The sequence below is a fragment of the Panthera onca genome, chromosome B1, assembly GCF_046562875.1.
Source record: "Panthera onca isolate mPanOnc1 chromosome B1, mPanOnc1 haplotype 2, whole genome shotgun sequence".
NCBI lineage: Eukaryota > Metazoa > Chordata > Mammalia > Carnivora > Felidae > Panthera > Panthera onca.
In genome coordinates this window covers 21,298,692-21,315,722 of record NC_138342.1, presented here as the reverse complement: position 1 = coordinate 21,315,722, position 17,031 = coordinate 21,298,692, and the positions used below count along the sequence as shown (strand labels likewise).

Sequence of the window (17,031 nt, the reverse complement as noted above, 5' to 3'; positions counted from 1 at the left end):
TTCATTTCTCATAGCAAAGTTATGTAAGACGACCTAGGTGCCACTGTGAGTATTTTACACTTCATTAGGTCTTCACAAATTCAAAAATGTGGTAAAAGCTTTGAGAAGCTTTGTTCGACAGAAGATAAAATTAAGATAAAGCTAATAACAGTAATAAGAAAAATAAAAACAACCGTTCTTCGTACTCACACAACTCCTTCTACCCAAGGATCTCCAAGCTCAGAGATGCTATGGCGGGAGTGACAGGTCTTCCATACATCAAAAAGCACTGAAGGTCAAATTAAGCCTACACTGATGGAACTGTTCTGCACCATAAAGTCTAGGAAAATGGGTATCGATATACTAACGCAGACGGTTACAAGGAACAAAACGAAACATGTATCTAAAAGACAAATTCTCATAGGCAAAAGCCTTTCACACAAAGTTTTTGTCTGGAAAAAGCAAACACATATCTCTGGGAAAAAAAGGAAAATGTATCCCTATTTTTATAAAAGTGAGTAGTCTGAATCCACAAGAAAATAATCATGGCTAGGACAACTTTTTTTTTTTTTTTTTTTTAAAGTAGTCTTCACGCCCAGCACGGAGCCCAACATGGGGCTTGAACTCACGACCCTGAGATCAAGCTGAGCTGAGGCGGAGTCAGGCGTTTAAGCAACTGAGCCACCCAGATGCCCCTGGGATAACTTTATTAGAATTATTATTTTTTAAAAAACTAAGACCACTGACTACAAACTCAAATTCCATTTGAAAAAAAAGGGGGGGGGGGCACCTAGGTGGCTCAGTCGGTTGAGCATCCAACTTCATACTCGGGTCATGATCTTGCGGTTCATGGGTTCAAGCCCCGTATCGGGTTCTATGCTGACAGCTCAGAGCCTGGAGCCTGCTTCAGATTCTGTGTCTCCCTCTCTCTCTCTGTTCCTTCCCCACTCACGTTCTGTCTCTGTCTCTCAAAAATGAATAAATGTAAAAAAAAAAAAAAAAAAAAGAGGAAAAAGTCACCACTCAGAAAAAGTACTATTGCTTTAAGAAAATAGAAAATAAATAAAATTTAAAGTTACATTTGTCATACCAAAACGCTAGATTAGCTAACAGAATTCTAGAATAGAAAATGGCATATAATAAACCTTTCTATCAATAATCAACAATTTAACTTAAGAACTTGAAGATCTTCAGGCCATAGTAAAAAATGTGCCCCCAAATGAGAAAGCAATACCAAATACAACACTGCAAAAGTACTGTAGAAATGTCCGCATCATAGAGTCTGAATTATAGAAATGAAAAAGCGCTAGCAAGTGAGGTGTAGGGGATGTAACTTTTAAGTGTAAGAAAAACACAAGTGGGCTAAGTAGAGAATCAATTCATGTTGTATAGCTTACCTAGTTCCAACTATGTAAGATTTAAAATTGAGGAAAAATGAGTATTTAACAAATAAAAACATCATTAAGTGAAATCTCAGGTCCAAAATATTATCAACATAGAGTCAAATGTCATGACCATATGAAGTGCCACATAAATTAGAACTTTATTGTAATGAATATTAAGTATAAGTACCCAATAGTGCAAAATAAATAGCCTTTCTTTTCCGATAATGACTAAATTGTACCATTCAATGAGGAGGCTACTAAAAGAAAACAGTGTTACCTTAAGTGAATGGAGGTTAAGAGAGACAGGTGGGAGCAAAGGGTCCCTTTTCTGAGGCTCAGCAGGTCACTACTCAGGACATCTTTGCCTTCCTAGGCTCAAATATATTACGCATGCCTTTAGGCTCCAAGCACATATGATGTTCCTGTTCCACCTGGAATGCCTTCTGCTGACTCCTGACAAGTCTTCCTTTATATAAAGTAAGTAAGACTTCTCTGATAGCATTTTTCATGAAAACTAATATTAATAGCTTTGGCTTACAGACATTATATGTTTTAAATATAACCCATTAGATGTTTTAAATACTAGTTAATGCTCAAGCTTTCAGGTATTCTTTTCTTCTTCTGTGAATCTTTAGGGCTTAGGGAAAGAATATAATGGTATAAGTTGAAGAAAGGTATACTAAGTCACGATGCTGATGCAGGCAAGTGAGGATGCTGTTTGTTTGGTATTACTTCCCTTAAAATGCTGGAAGCTGGAATTGGTTAAAGTAGGCAAAGAAATTCAGTTAACAATTATATACCCTGGTAGCTACAATCCCTGGCTTCTCACTACATATTTAAGTACTCATTTCATAGTAGCAAGTATCTAAATGTACACCTTGGAGACCTATAACTCCGAGACTTTCTACGTAACAGGAAAATAGAGGAGACACAGCTAAGGCCCATCAGATCACCCTATCACTTAAATACATCCTTTACTCCAGTTGTAGGGTCATAATTTAGAAATATTTCTTGCTGCTGTATTTTCTTTTAAGATGAAACCACTTTTATTATAATAAGTTTTATTGCAAACTTAATTAAAAATACATAGTTGATAAGTCTTACCAATAAACATTTTAAGGATACAAATGTCATTCATAAAAATATCTGAAGAAGGTTGATATTAAGGCTTCTTAGTGCTCATGCTCCGTATTAGCTATAAAATGGCTAAAACTGAATCGAAATGTACAAATCTCCTAGCTCATCACCTTCAATGTCACTCTGCAGCCCCCATCTGTACTGCCAGCTACAACACAGCAAACACAAAGATATTCAGTGAAGATTTACTGAATGAGGAAACAGCTTTTCATACGCTATTTTAAAGGATATTCACGTGGTTGTTGAGAACTAACCATTTTCCAGATTTTAATATCAAGGGAAAATAAAATGATAGTTAAATGCTAAGTCATTAAGAACTATTTTTGAATACTAAAGGTATAAAGTGAAATGATTGCTTCATAATTTCATAAAACACAATTAGCAAAACTAATACTTAAATTTCATTCCCTAGCAAATTAATCACAGAAAATCCCTAAAAGTTTGAGTGAAGCTAATTGTGGCTGTTTTTGTCTATAGCATAGTTTTGCTTCACAGAGAAGCTACGCAAAACATTTAAGATCTTTATAACCCAGGTAAATCCTTCTAAGAATTTATCTGTGTCACTTTGTTTCTAGTGTAAGACTAAGATTAAGATTAAGATTAAGATTAAGATTAAGAGACAGCGCAAAACATTACTGAGCTATACGCGTTCACTGTTACTTGAGTATCATGCCCCCCTGTCAGACACATGAGGGATTAGCCTCTTAAATTTATAACTGGCTTCCAATGGCAATCTGATTCAGACTGTTAAAACTGCTAACAAGCCACCTTTAGATGTCAACAGCTTGTGACTAGACTGCAACTATTTAAGAAGTTTCTCTCTGAGGGATGGACCGGGGAGGGTGTGTTCAGAAAATTGGTACCAAAAGCCATAAAAGAAAAAAAAAATCATCACCACAAAAATAAATAAGGAAACTGCATGCTAATAGGGTACCAGGGTGCCCTTTTAGGAGAACCAACAGAGTTTAATTTACCTTTCCTTCCAAGTTCAGCTGCTGCATTTCTTGGTCACTATTTCCTATTCCAATAAATGCACATGGTTGAGACTCTTGTTCAGAACAACCATCACGTTCCATTTGTTCTTTTTTTTTCTTCCATCCACTGCCCATAAGATACACACAAGGAGGAGGGCAAAAAAACCTAAACAATGGTAGAAACACACACACACACACATACAAATACAAAACCAAACAATGCAATTAGATTCAAGAAAGCATTACCTTTCTTTGAACATATGAATACAAAATTATACTGAACTATACTAAGTCATCTCCTAATGAACTATTTTGGTGAAGCCTTTTGTCATGCCAATTAATCATGTCCATAGCACAGAAATCAAGGCTTCCACAAAGACATTTGTTTGGGGAAGATTCATCTATACTGGAATTATGCATTCAATAAGATTAGATACTTTTTATTTTTATTAGTTTTTTAATGTTCATTTATTTTTGAGAGAGAGAGAGAGAGAAAGAGTATGAGTGGGGGAGGGGCAGAGACAGAGAGAGGGAGACACAGAATCCGAAGCAGGCTGCAGGCTCTGAGCTGTCAGCACCGAGCCGGACATAGGGCTCGAACTCATGAACCGTGAGATCATGACCTGAGCCAAAGTTGGACGTTCAACCAACTGAGCCATCCAGGCACTCCAAGATTAGATAGATACTTTTTAGAGGATGGAGTCTCCCTTTAAATTTTCACACAGCTCAGAGTTCTGAACTACTGGAGTTCAGTAATCCAATGATGTCTAACAGGTTACAAAAAATAATATTGCATCGCAGAATCTGCAGTTATTAAGATCTACTCAAAATGATATATTAATTAATGACATTATTGCTATGGCTATTACATTGAATTTATTTGGTAATTAACCTGGAAAATAGAATTAGAGCAATATCCAAAGGAGAAACTTTCAAAATATTAACAAAAGTAGAAGAATTAAAAGCAAATGGGTAAGCGGATTTCTGTGTTTTATGTATATGACACCCCGGACAAGTGGATGTCTGAAAGAACAATCCACTGCACCCTTTCAACTCACAGATCACCAACAGATTTGTCTTGCTAGTTGCCAAAAACCTGCCCTCAAAAATTCTTCCCACCTAGAATAACTTCCTTATACAGTTGACCCTTGAACAACGTGGGGGTGAAGGGTGCCAAATCCCTGTGCAGTCAAAAATCCATGTCTAAATTTGACTCTCCCAAACTTAACTAATAGCCTATTGTTGACCAGGAAGCCTTATCATTAACATAAACAGTCAACACGTATTTTGTATGTTATATGTATTACATACTATATTCTTACAAGAAAGTAAGCTAAAGAAAATATTACTAAGAAAATCATAAGGAAGAAAAAATACATTTATACTATATTGTATTAACTGAAAAAAAATCTGAACATAAGTAGACTCATGCAGATCAAACCCGTGTACTGCAAGAGTCAACTATCTTCTCCTTGACAATTAAAAAATATCAGTTTCAAAGCCTAGTTCAAGCCCCACATTTTATAATTCAGACCATCAATCCAGTCCTTATATACAGGGTAATTTGCTTTTGCTCAATAGTGACACCATGTCTCATCAAGGGGCCTGAAAACTCAAATATCTACCACAAATAGTAGCTAAGTAAACTCAAAGAGTCACCAGGTAAGTAATTTAGTGGGTGAACCAGGTGCACAATAAATAAGGAAGAATATCCTTTAATTATTCAAAGAAGTAGGTTCCCTCTTCTTTCTTGAAACACACAGCCCTCATGGTAATTCTTGCTTTTTATACAGTTATGTGTACAGGAACATTCTTCTTAACTCTTGTAAGCCCACTGTAAGAAGAAGGGCTTAAATGCAATGACAATCAGCCACTGGTTTGTGACTCCGATGATATGGCACAACAGAGAATAGCGAGCCTGTGGCTACACACCCACTCCATCACTTTGCTGAACTACGGCCATGTGGGCCTAGTGTTGGTTACATCCTCCAATTGTTCCACAAACGTTTGAAGCCAAACTTTATATGGGATTTCTAACTTTCAAAGTTAGCAAATATTTATGCTTTTAACACCTTGGAGGCCAACAATGAGCAGACTTAAAAAAAAAAAATGTGCCCCGTACCTATTTGTGCATATGTATGTGACATAGTGACACCACCAGGCTGGATTTGGCCTCAGCTCTTCCTAAAGGTAGTTAGTTAGTATCTACTTCTTGTTTGCTCGCCCCCAGCCCCCAGCATCCAACTACAATATTTATTGAATCGAATCAAACTTGTTATAACAACTACTTTTTGCTCAATTCTAACTAAAAACTACTTTAATTAATTTATAAGAAGTGAGCTAGGTGTATTTAATATTCATCAATTCATTAAATTATTATACCCCTAATCTGAACCCCTAGTGTAGTGTCGCAGGCATTAGGAATATAGTAGTTAAAAAAAAAAAAAAAAAAGGCAAATATTCCTGTCCTGATGGAATTCACGAACTCTAATAGGAGAGACAGCTAATTTAAAAAAAAGAAAACAAAACAAAACAAAAAAAACACTTTACTCATAAAGTTTAGAAAACATTTTACTCATAAATGAGTAAAATGGCTTATATAAGACCAGGGTGGCCAGAGAAAGCTTCCTTTAAAGGGTGATGTTGAGTCACAACCTAAAGCCATGGGTGGCTGAGGGAAAAGCAAGTAGGAAGGACCAAAATGGTCTGTGTCAAAACAAACACAGACAACTCCAGTGTGGCTGGAGTTGAGAACAGATGAAGCCTAGATAATAGGGAAGTGGACCAAGCAGGACCTAGGGGTCAAGCTGAGTAAGGAGGGAAGCCCTGGAGGCTTTTCAGATTTATTTAAACCAGTAAAAAGGAAGCAGAGCAGCTTTCATGCCTGCATACTCTCACTGTGACCATGGACACAGAGGTCACAGCCGAGGTAGTGGGCTCAGCTCCAGGTCACTCCAAGTTTGGAGGGATGCCTGGATTAGCCGGGCTAGTTCTGGAGTTGGCTCAATTCAAGTCTACCCCCAGGATCTTTCTGGCCTCTAATGCTGGGAGCCACCCAATGCTTACCGTGGCACAGACTCAAATACCTAGCTGGCATACTACTGGGAGGTTGAGAAGGCATCAATTTTGGACACTTGTCTCCCATGAGTGTTTTTTAGTGAACACTGGTATTAAGATTCCTTAATAAGCTGGTATACTAGCTATAAAATTCAAAGAGCCATGCTTTAGTGGAGTACACCAGATGCGGGAGTCAAATTTCAACAAGTTTTCATAAAAGACACTTTTATTTCACATCTGAAAAACTATAAAGAAGACTAAAACTGTACAAGATTGGGTAGTGCTCGTTTTCTCAAGAGTACTGGGATAAAATGGCATGAAACAAGGTATAAAATTAGGTTGGCAAGCAATTCTTTATCACTTAAAACACGGACCAAGACTCTATACTGAAAGTGCTTTCCAAATCATGTAATAAGAAAAATGAAGACGAATCTTCACAAATGCCTCAGAACTAGCCTTGTTTTTTAGTCAACTCTACAACACTTCAAAGAAGTTGTGATGCAAGAAAACAGCAAATCCCATACAATCTAACCATTGAGACTATTTCTATACAATGTGCTGATTAAATCATATCTTAAATATCCCAATACTGGCACTCCCTAAGAAATAGTTAATGAATCAGGTTTGCATTTCCACAGACTTCAGTAGCAGCATAATCAAATAGAAGATAAGCATACATACAAAAAAGAGCAGATTAAAAAAAAGGAAATTAAAGGGAGTGAGGATTTAAAAAAGGCTACCTAATTAGCAGAAGAAAAATTAAAATACACCTTATAATGCCATGTGCAATCAGTGATTTTTAAATTTGGACAGTTGGTCAATATGTACCAAATACTCAGTGAAAAGTCTGACCAACAAGTGGCCAGCTCACAGTTTAACAGCTGCCGTAAAAGAATATGCAATGAAACAATGTGCCTTTATTTTCTAATATTTCCCATGGCTATATCTAGCAACTATGACAAACAATGCTTTTTTTCTGCCACTTGGTGGCAATATACACACATTTACAATTTTACTCATTTCCTATTTCAAACAATTAGTCTTTATTTTCAGAGGATGATTCAACAACTTTTTCCTCAAACCCTGAGATGAGGTCTGGAAAATACCTTACAGATTCAAAGAAGACTTTTTATTCAGCCCAATATATAAAATAGGTTAGGTTAGACCAAATCCAAACGAGCCATTTACATTATCTGACTACCTTTGCAGAATCATGATCCTTTGAGGATTATCCAATCCAAAAGCACCAAATAGAAACTTTTTGCACACCTCAGTTACCTCTACTAACACACATTCTCAGTATGACTTCAGAAGCATCATCTAATTGTCTAAATGGCTTTACTGTTGTTGTCTCAACAACATCATTATCACCTTTAGTACTGTTTAATGACTTCCCTTGACACGAAATTGAAGGAATACTAACACGTCAGAAGTAATTTCCCTATCTTTAACGAAAATTTTCCTCTAAACAAAACAATCCTTTTAAAAGCTTATTTTTCAACCTGGAATAATCTTCTTTAATGAAAAAGTAAAACTAATCATTAACATCAGTGGGGTACCAGATGTCCAAAAAAAAAAAAAAAAAAAGTTATTAGGTACAAAGTTTTAATACCAAGAACAACTCAAAATTTCAGGATAAATTTTCCTGACCAAATATTTCTAGCATCATTTGCTATAGTTATTTAAGTGCCAAGAAGACTGTGGTCATGTCCCCAGGTGACCTCACGCCTTAGGCCTTGGCAGCTTCTCAGAAAGGCCTGAATCTGTATCAACAAGAAAGAAGACAGATCTTTTACTCTTTCCACTCTACTCTCCACCAATGCATAAGGGGCCAGACTGGCTTGCCAGTCATCCAGGAGGCTGCAGTACACGAGCAGTCCCTTACTACTAATAATCCTTTTTAAAAATCAAGTAATTTTAATAGGTTTCCACCTTTATTGCAAAGCTAGTACTAACACATGTCTACTCTGAAAATGTAATAATACAAATATGTAAAAAATATAGGAAAGAAAAATACAGGACTCAGGCTTTTTCGTCATTTTTTCTTCTTCATTCTTTGGAGGCTAGAAGTTTAGATTCTTGAGGCTTTCCTTTACCTGGTGTTTCAGCCTGGCCAGGCCATAGCCAAACAGAGAAGAGCTGAAGATGAAGGCAACCACACACAGGGTAACCTTTAAATCACCAACCTGAGAAGCCACTATAATTTTGTATTCACTTATTTTTGATAGTGACTAACAAACAGGAACCTTATTTGGACTCCTTTCTGCTTTCCCCTCATGGCCTCAGTTATCTGGTCTTAAAAGACACAGTGACTTTAAAGATCCTTTTGCAAAGTACATGGCACCTAATTTCCTAACCAAAATAAAGAATAAATGAATTAATGAATGAATCCAGTTGTACCAAAATGCACCTTCAAAAATCCAGAGAGAGAACAGCATCGCTGCAATAAACACGTCTATTCCTACTTCCATCAGATCCAGCCCAGCTTCGCTAATGGTGAAGGGACAATCCTAGGCAAAGTTCACAGCTGACGTTCTATAGGCATCTTTACCTCCTCCATCTATCTTTAAGCCCTACTGTGCGCGCGAGCAACACTCAAACACAAAATGGAAAGCTATGAACATTAGGGCGATGGGGAGGATACGAAATTTGGGAGTTATAGTTCCAGGGTTCCAATCCTGGCTCCATCAATTCCTAAACTAAGATGAACCTGGGCATATCTAAAGTCTCTGATCTTTAGTTTTCTCACTCATAGAATGGGGAGTATAGCGTACTGATTAACAAGATTATTCTGAGGATTAAAATTTTAAAATATCTGTAAGGCAGTTATACTCTTGTTCATAACTGGAGCTGAATAAAGGGAAAGTGTTTCCTCTTCAGATTCACGATGAGGTGCAAGCCTGGCCTTCTTTCGACTTACAAGCATGGAGGGTGTTAACTTGCTCTGTTTTGCTTAGGAAAACAAAAACAAAAACAAAAAAACAGACGATGCTCTGCACATACACTCAATTTCACTTGTATAAAGAATATCCAGTATCAACTTCATTAAAAAAAGAGGGTTCCACTATACTGACTTGGTTTCTATGTCCCAAACTGAAGATACCAACTTCTTCCCATATTTAATTCTAAATCAGATGATTACATTTTATTAGTCAATTAAGATAAAATAATCGGAAATGTAGTAAATCTGAATAACGATAAAAAAAAGAACACTTTGGCAGTATAAGTCCCAAATATTACTTGCATTTGTTCATCCTATTTGAGGATAAAGTTATCAGTTAAATAGCTTCACCTTCGTCTTGGCTCAGATTTAGAGGACTTTAATAATTCCCTTCTCTGATGCATATGCTAAGGTGTCCTTTACCTCCCACACTCTAAAATATCAGTCATCCCCTTCAACTTAATGTCCAAACCTAAGTTTTCATTCCTTCTCTCACACCAATTTGGTGTCTTTCTTGCCAATCCAAAAAAATCCCGAAGACAAGAAAAAACTCCAGCAACCAGATGAAAAGCAACAAAAGTCCATAATTATACACCCAAGATGCCGAAATTCATAAGATACTGCAACAGATGCTAAATATGAAGATCGTTTTTGTTATAATTTAATTCCGCTAACCTGATCACTAGGTTATTTCTGTAGTGCCCACATGCTGAGTACAAACTTGCCAACTCAATTTTACTATTTCTTCTTAATCTAAATAGACACAGGGTCAAGGTGGAGAGCATTGGGAGCTCTTTTCCTTATAATCACACCATGGTTCAATTCAGGGTTTGGTTAGCCTTCCTCTTTTCAAAATAGTTCTCTGGGGGTCACATGTTTATAAAACTGCATTTTCCACCAAGAGGAAAGCTATTTTTTGAACAAGCTAATGCACCACAGAAATACTTAGGGAACATCATGTAGCCCCCCCGCCTGAAATTATGGATTCTTTTATTTTATGACATCAGGGATTTAGCCAGATGATCTTTATTAAATATGCCACAGTTCACTTTGTTTCTCCCCTTCAGTAGGGGCAAATCCCCTATTTTTTATTTTGTACTTACAAATGAACCCAATAAAAGAAACCACCTCTAACCTGTATACTAATACATCATTTGCAAATCCATGCACCTGTCAGAAAACCAATAACCTTACCTTTTTTCATTTCCGTATGACTTCTGTGCAACTTTTGCATGAAGAATAAGTACTGTTTGATCCCCTCGCTCCTTTAAGTAATTTCGCATAGCTTCCCTAAAATAAAATATAAATATTACTATTACGGGGGTGAGATTTAGAATATTACTATGCTGTATGATAAAAAGAATAATTAAAAGTATTTTTATTTTCTAAAAATGAAAACAAAAAAGGAAAACCAACCCAAGAATTAAATTTAAATATTATATAAATACTGTTCATCTTCAACTCTGTATTTTATTCTTTAAAAGAAGAAACTGTTGCCTTGGAATTTATGCTGTAACTCAAATCACAATTACAACTTCTATACTATGATTCTAGTTAGAATCATTATACACACTCCTGATTTATCTTTTAATTGTTTGTAAAATTAATGGTATGCAACACTTTTGTACTTAACAATCTAATTACCCACCACCACCAGCGCCACTCCCCCAGCTATTAGAATCAGTATCTTCCAATGAATACAAAGCCATAACTTTTTCACATTAGGTCATTATTACATGTTCTTAAACAAACAGCCTTACATAAAGACTACGCAAGCTGTGAGCTCATGACCTGAGCCCAAGTCGGATGCTTGACTGACTGAGCCACCCAGGCGCCCCTAGAACTTGCAGCACTTAGAAAGTAAGTGGCTTGGGGCAAACATTTAACCTCACCCAGTCAGATAATAATGCAGACCTAACACAGAGCAGTTGTGGATATTAAATGAGATAATCCAGATGGCAGCATTTGTGGTTACTGACTGAAAACCTGTTGGATGCAAGGCAGGGCAGCTAACACTGGGATCCAATAGCTTGAGAATTAATCCCTATCACTGAAGGGACTTCACCAGGGACTTCACTGAAGTCAAGTGAAGACAAGACTTTGGAAAACAAATTGTAATAAAATACACGACTCAGAGGTATGAACGAAAGTACCACTAAAGGAATGTTTATGTAAAGTTAGGGGTGATAAAGAACTATAAACTCTTGAACAACGTGGGGGTTGGGTGCCAGCACCCTGCACAGTCACAAATCTGCATATAATTTTTGGCTCCCCCCCCCCCCCCCACCAATAGCCGACTGTTGACCAGAAGCCTGGTAACCATAATTGATTAACATATATTCTGTATGTCATATGTATTATACACTGTATTCTTCTAATAACAGTAAGTTAAAGGAAATGTTAAGAAAAATCATATAAGGAAAATCCATTTACAGTACTATACTGCATTTATCAAAAAAATCTGCATATAAGTGGATCCATGCAGTTCAAATCCATGTTGTTGTTCAAGGGTTAACTGTACATGCTAGGAAAAATTTCTTAGAAGAGTTAAATTCCAAAGGAAGAGGGGTAGACACAGGAAGTGGAAGGAGGAAAGAACAGGGCATTCCAGAGTCTGGAGAAGTATGCACAAAGACAAAAAAGATCCGGCACATCTGGGTACACTGAGATTCAGGCTGAGGAATCAGGCAGACACAATAACAAAACGGCAGCTAATATTTCTTGATTACTACGTGCCAGGCCCTGAACCAACCTCTTTATACGCACTGTTTCGTTTAATCCTCACAATTCAAAAAGGTAAAAGTATTGTTACTACCACTTTGAATGTCTTGCCCAATGTGTTGCAGTTAATGGCAGCCAGGAACTGAAACAATTCTTTGAGTCTGAAGTGAGCCACTGAAGGGAATAAAGCTGATAAACTGGGTAGAGTAAAACTGTGAGAGGCTTGTCAAACGCCTTGAAAATCTGACATTTGTAAATGTATATACAACGTATGAAAGCTTAAGTTAATTCAAATATTATTCTATGCTAGATGATGATAAAAGTGGTAGCAAGTATTACAAATTTTTTAAGACCTGGATAAAAAATTTAAATATAACAAAATACAAAATAAAATCCATCTCTTAAAACACTGTGCTATAGAATCTGGATTTTCAATCTAGACAAAAGGCAATGGGAGATCTTAAGGGTTTTTTTAAAAGTACAATTATTTTTCCGTTTCAGTTAATTTTTTGTGGTGGAATAGGGAAAGGATTAGAAAGTATTGAGACAAAACTTGAAAAAAGGTTGACATATTAAAAAAGTAACAAGATAGTAGGAGGGGAGGTGGAAAAGACTTGATAATTTTTTAGATCTTTTGTTTTGGGAGAAGTGTATATTAATAGACTCTGTTTGACAAATGTGAATTCTGAAGTATCCCGGACCTCCAAGCTCTAAGTATTCAAAAGGCTGTTGGAAATACTCATCTGTAGTTCCGGAAAGGGGTCAGGGGTGCAAAAATAGGGTTTGCTGGTGTGTAGTTCACACACAAAACCACAGTAGTGAATGCAATCTCGGAAAGAAAGCATAGTGACAGGAGAGTCAAGAAGAAAACGTATAAAAGGAAATGGAGAAGAACCAGTAAGAGAGAGAACTAAGGCTGTTCATTAGATGCTATTGAAGGAGACAACCTTGAAGAGGTAACTATCAAAGGGTGAGATGCTGCAGAGGTCATTTTAATTTTAGCAAGAAGTCTAACAAATGCCAGGTAACAGAAAGGCTTATAAATTATTTGTAAAATGAGAAGCCACTGTAATGTCTAATGGGTAAGAAAGGAGCCATAAATATTGGCAACACCTTCAAAGGAATGGACAATGACCAAAGATCAGTATCAAAGGAATAGCTAATTGTGGAATCCATAAGTGATCGTGCCAAATCCTACTAGCATTTCAAGGGTGGGAATACAGAAAGCATAATCTCAAAACTGCTGGGTAATGGATAAGGGGTACAGTCTGGAAAGGATAACAATAAGGTTTCTGAGTGGTTGCTAAGTCAGATGTCTGATCATAGAGTTCAGGGTACGTAAGAAACCAAGAACAAAGTCAGAAGGCCAGTCAGTATCTTGAGAAAGCTAGCGGAGAAGTCCAGTTCTTAGCATTAAACTTGAAAAAGTGATATATACTTGAAAAGAAAAATTTTAAGTAGCAATTTTAAGTATACTTACTCCTAATACATTATATTTGCATTTATAGTGACAAGCAATACAATGACAAGCATTATATCATTAACCATTATATCATTATAATATCTCTATTGTATCAGTCAGCAGTTACTTCATATGTTTGTCAGATTCCACGTCTTTTTTTTTGTCTTCCCAGACTACAAAGTCTCTGAGACATTCTAGTAGGCATATTTTAGAAATGGGGGAGAGGTTAAATAACTTTTGCAAGATGATAAATACCCAGGATTCAAACTTAGGTAGCGCAACTCTCAAGGACAAAATTATACTATCAGATACTTTGCAATCTCTTTGCTGTGACATACACACACACACACACACACACACACACACGCACGCACACACAGGTCTGAATGTTAACTCTTGTCACCAAGCCTGAGTTTTCTCACCCATAAAACATATGTGTAGATACACGTTTAAAGTTAGCCCCACAAAAGGACATCTACGAAATGTCCGTAAACTCTTCCCATTATTATTGTTGTTATTATTATTATTATTATTATTATTATTATTATTTTCTTAGAAAGGAGAGGGGCAGGAGGGCAAGGCGTGGCACCACTTCCACTGGAGCTATAGAGCAAACCTGAAAAGGGCCTAGAGGTAAATGTTCAGGCGTATCACCTGACTTGGCACAACAGGTAAGCTGCACATTTACCCATCTTCCCATTCAGGATTTATTGAGAGCCTATTATACCCTGGGCACTGGTCATCATGCTAGTTGCCTATGTTGGAAGTAGCTGTGTACAATTATGATTATAACAAAAGATTTCAGATCTCAAGCTGTTTATGGTGACTGCAGATGACAGCTCCAGTTTTCATCCTTTCCCTTTCTTAAAACAGCAACTAGAACCTTAAGATAATCATTAATAATAGTTGCCTTATAACTAATTCACCATATAGCTTCTTTCAAAAAGGAAAAAAAAAACCTGTTTTCTTTTTTTAATTTTTTTTTTTTTAACGTTTTATTTATTTTTGAGACAGAGAGAGACAGAGCATGAACAGGGGAGGGGCAGAGAGAGAGGGAGACACAGAATCTGAAGCGGGCTCCAGGCTCTGAGCTGTCAGCACAGAGCCCGACGCGGGGCTCAAACTCACGGACTGCAAGATCGTGACCTGAGCCGAAGTCGGCCGCTTAACCGATTGAGCCACCCAGGTGCCCCAAAAAACCTGTTTTCTTAACAGAACATCGAACACATTAAAAATTATGTTCTCTGGTAATTACAGCTTGATCATTTCCTCCAGCATCTTAAGTAGCCATAACCAACAATCAAAGATATATTCTGAAGAAACACAATTAAATAATAAAGCCCACAGAATGCAGCCCATGTGCCTTTCATCCAGACAGAGTAGGGTTTCACCAACAGAATGGGGTTTCAATTTCAGTACTATTGACATCCTGGGCAAAATAATCCTTTGCTGTGAGGGACTATCCTGTGCCCTGTAGGGTGTTCAGCAACATTTCTATCTACGTATTTGAAGCCCGTAGCACCCTTCCTCAAACTAGGACAACCAACACCGTCTCTAGATAATGGTAAATGTGAAGGGAGTTGAAGGACAAAGTCACCTGGGTTGAAAACCACTGGGTTAGAGAAAAGCCAAAAGTAGTCCAACAAGATGGCAAAATCATCCATTGTCTTTTTAAAAAGAATAAGGGAAATTTTAGCATTGGAAAGCATAATGTAGGTATCGTTAAGAATCTTACTAGAATTACTACTTTGTATTAGTGAATTCTGAAAAAGAATGACAAAGTTAAATCCCAGTTTCTTGGAATAGTTACTATTCTAACAAGTCTGAAGTATATTTTTTGTTAATTTCATTTAACGATTCCTTAGAACGTAAAAATTATTTGATGGGGCATCTAGGTGGCTCAGTTGGTTAAGCGTCAGACTCAGGATTTCCGCTCAGGTCATGATCTCATGGTTCCCCCTCCCAAATAGACAAAGGCCACCATATTGTAAGGATTGGGTCATCATCACTTCTGTATTCTATGAAGTTTATTTTGGAAATAAACCATTTCACTACTTCTTTAAGGCTTTACCCGTGTAGAGAAAAATCGGGAGACTTGAGGATTTTGAGAACATGTAACAGTAGGGAGTGCTGACACTCAAAGGTTAAGTCATCACCTTGGTTCTTACATATCTAGGCCTGGTTGATCCAAACTTGGCTCCTCGAATCCCAAGGACCACACAGACCCTTCCTATTCCAGCTCATTTTCTTCTTCCCCCAAAATGTCCTATAAACATATGACTGGCCTAAGGTGAATATTAGTTGCAACCATTTTTATATGAATTATTTACCACTTATAAACTAACTACCTAATAACCATACAGAGCAAAGATCACACGTTACTATCAATGTATATTCAACTTTATAGTTTTATTTTTATTTTTTTAACTTTTTTTTTTTAACGTTTATTTATTTTTGAGACAGAGAGAGACAGAGCATGAACGGGGGAGGGTCAGAGACAGGGAGACACAGAATCCGAAACAGGTTCCAGGCTCCGAGCTGTCAGCACAGAGCCCGACGCGGGGCTCGAACTCACGGACTGCGAGATCATGACCTGAGCCGAAGTAGGCCGCTCAACCGACTGAGCCACCCAGGCGCCCCTAGTTTTATTTTACTATAAATCTAAATTCATCTCATTTCTACTTACTTTATATGGTGTTTGCTACCCATGGTTCTTATGATAAAGTAAAATCCATAATTAGGTTAAAACATGAATAATGTACTCTGTAATATAAAACACTTAGTAACATCTGAATACGAATAAAGAACCAAAAGAGACATTAATCTGACCTAAGTTAATAAAGAATGGAGGATTCTCTTGTCACAAATCGAAGAGGGTGGATCATAAATAGACATAGCAAACAGTAACTTTAGCTATAATCCAGGGTAGGTGAGAATACATTGCTATAAGAGTTTCTCAGCAGGCACTAGTAAAATGCTTCTCAAAACTGCATGCTATGGACAAGAAAGAAAAGAGATCCAAAAAGAAAAAATAGGGGCTCACTGAAAGGCAATGGAATCCCAAAATTAATACACAGATATTGACAAAATATATATAACCTGTGAAGTAGAAAACAGATACAGAGGTTAAATCTTAACTATCATCTTAGAATGTTATTACTTACTCTGGAGCAACCTCGAAAACAAACCAAGAAATAGCTTCAGATACTGAGTTTTTCTATAGGGTGACCAGGAAAGTAATGGAGGTTTGTACATGTACAATGAGAACAGAGGGGTGGCAGTGAGACCAACAGAGAATGGGGCTTCAGAAAAAATCCAAAACAAAACAACAGTGTTAGTCCAAGTGATAGAAAACAGGTTTTCAGAGTAAATAAC

The 17,031-nt window shown here is 37.0% G+C and overlaps 1 protein-coding gene and 1 long non-coding RNA gene across 8 annotated transcripts in view; one reads left to right on the top strand and one right to left on the bottom strand.

Moving 5' to 3' along the window:
* RBPJ (recombination signal binding protein for immunoglobulin kappa J region) overlaps nt 1–17,031 on the bottom strand; it is a 219,220-nt gene that overhangs the window by 16,503 nt on the left and 185,686 nt on the right. For all 7 annotated transcript variants that reach the window (XM_078446229.2, XM_078446230.2, XM_060655293.3 and 4 more), the window contains 2 exons: nt 10,668–10,763; nt 3,476–3,641 (listed from right to left, as the gene is read on the bottom strand). In XM_078446229.2, the coding sequence (XP_078302355.1) occupies nt 3,476–3,641; nt 10,668–10,763 (262 nt within the window). The remainder of the gene's footprint in view (nt 1–3,475; nt 3,642–10,667; nt 10,764–17,031) is intronic.
* LOC132692635 (uncharacterized) overlaps nt 1–17,031 on the top strand; it is a 41,203-nt gene that overhangs the window by 12,294 nt on the left and 11,878 nt on the right. The gene's annotated exons all lie outside the window — the stretch shown is intronic.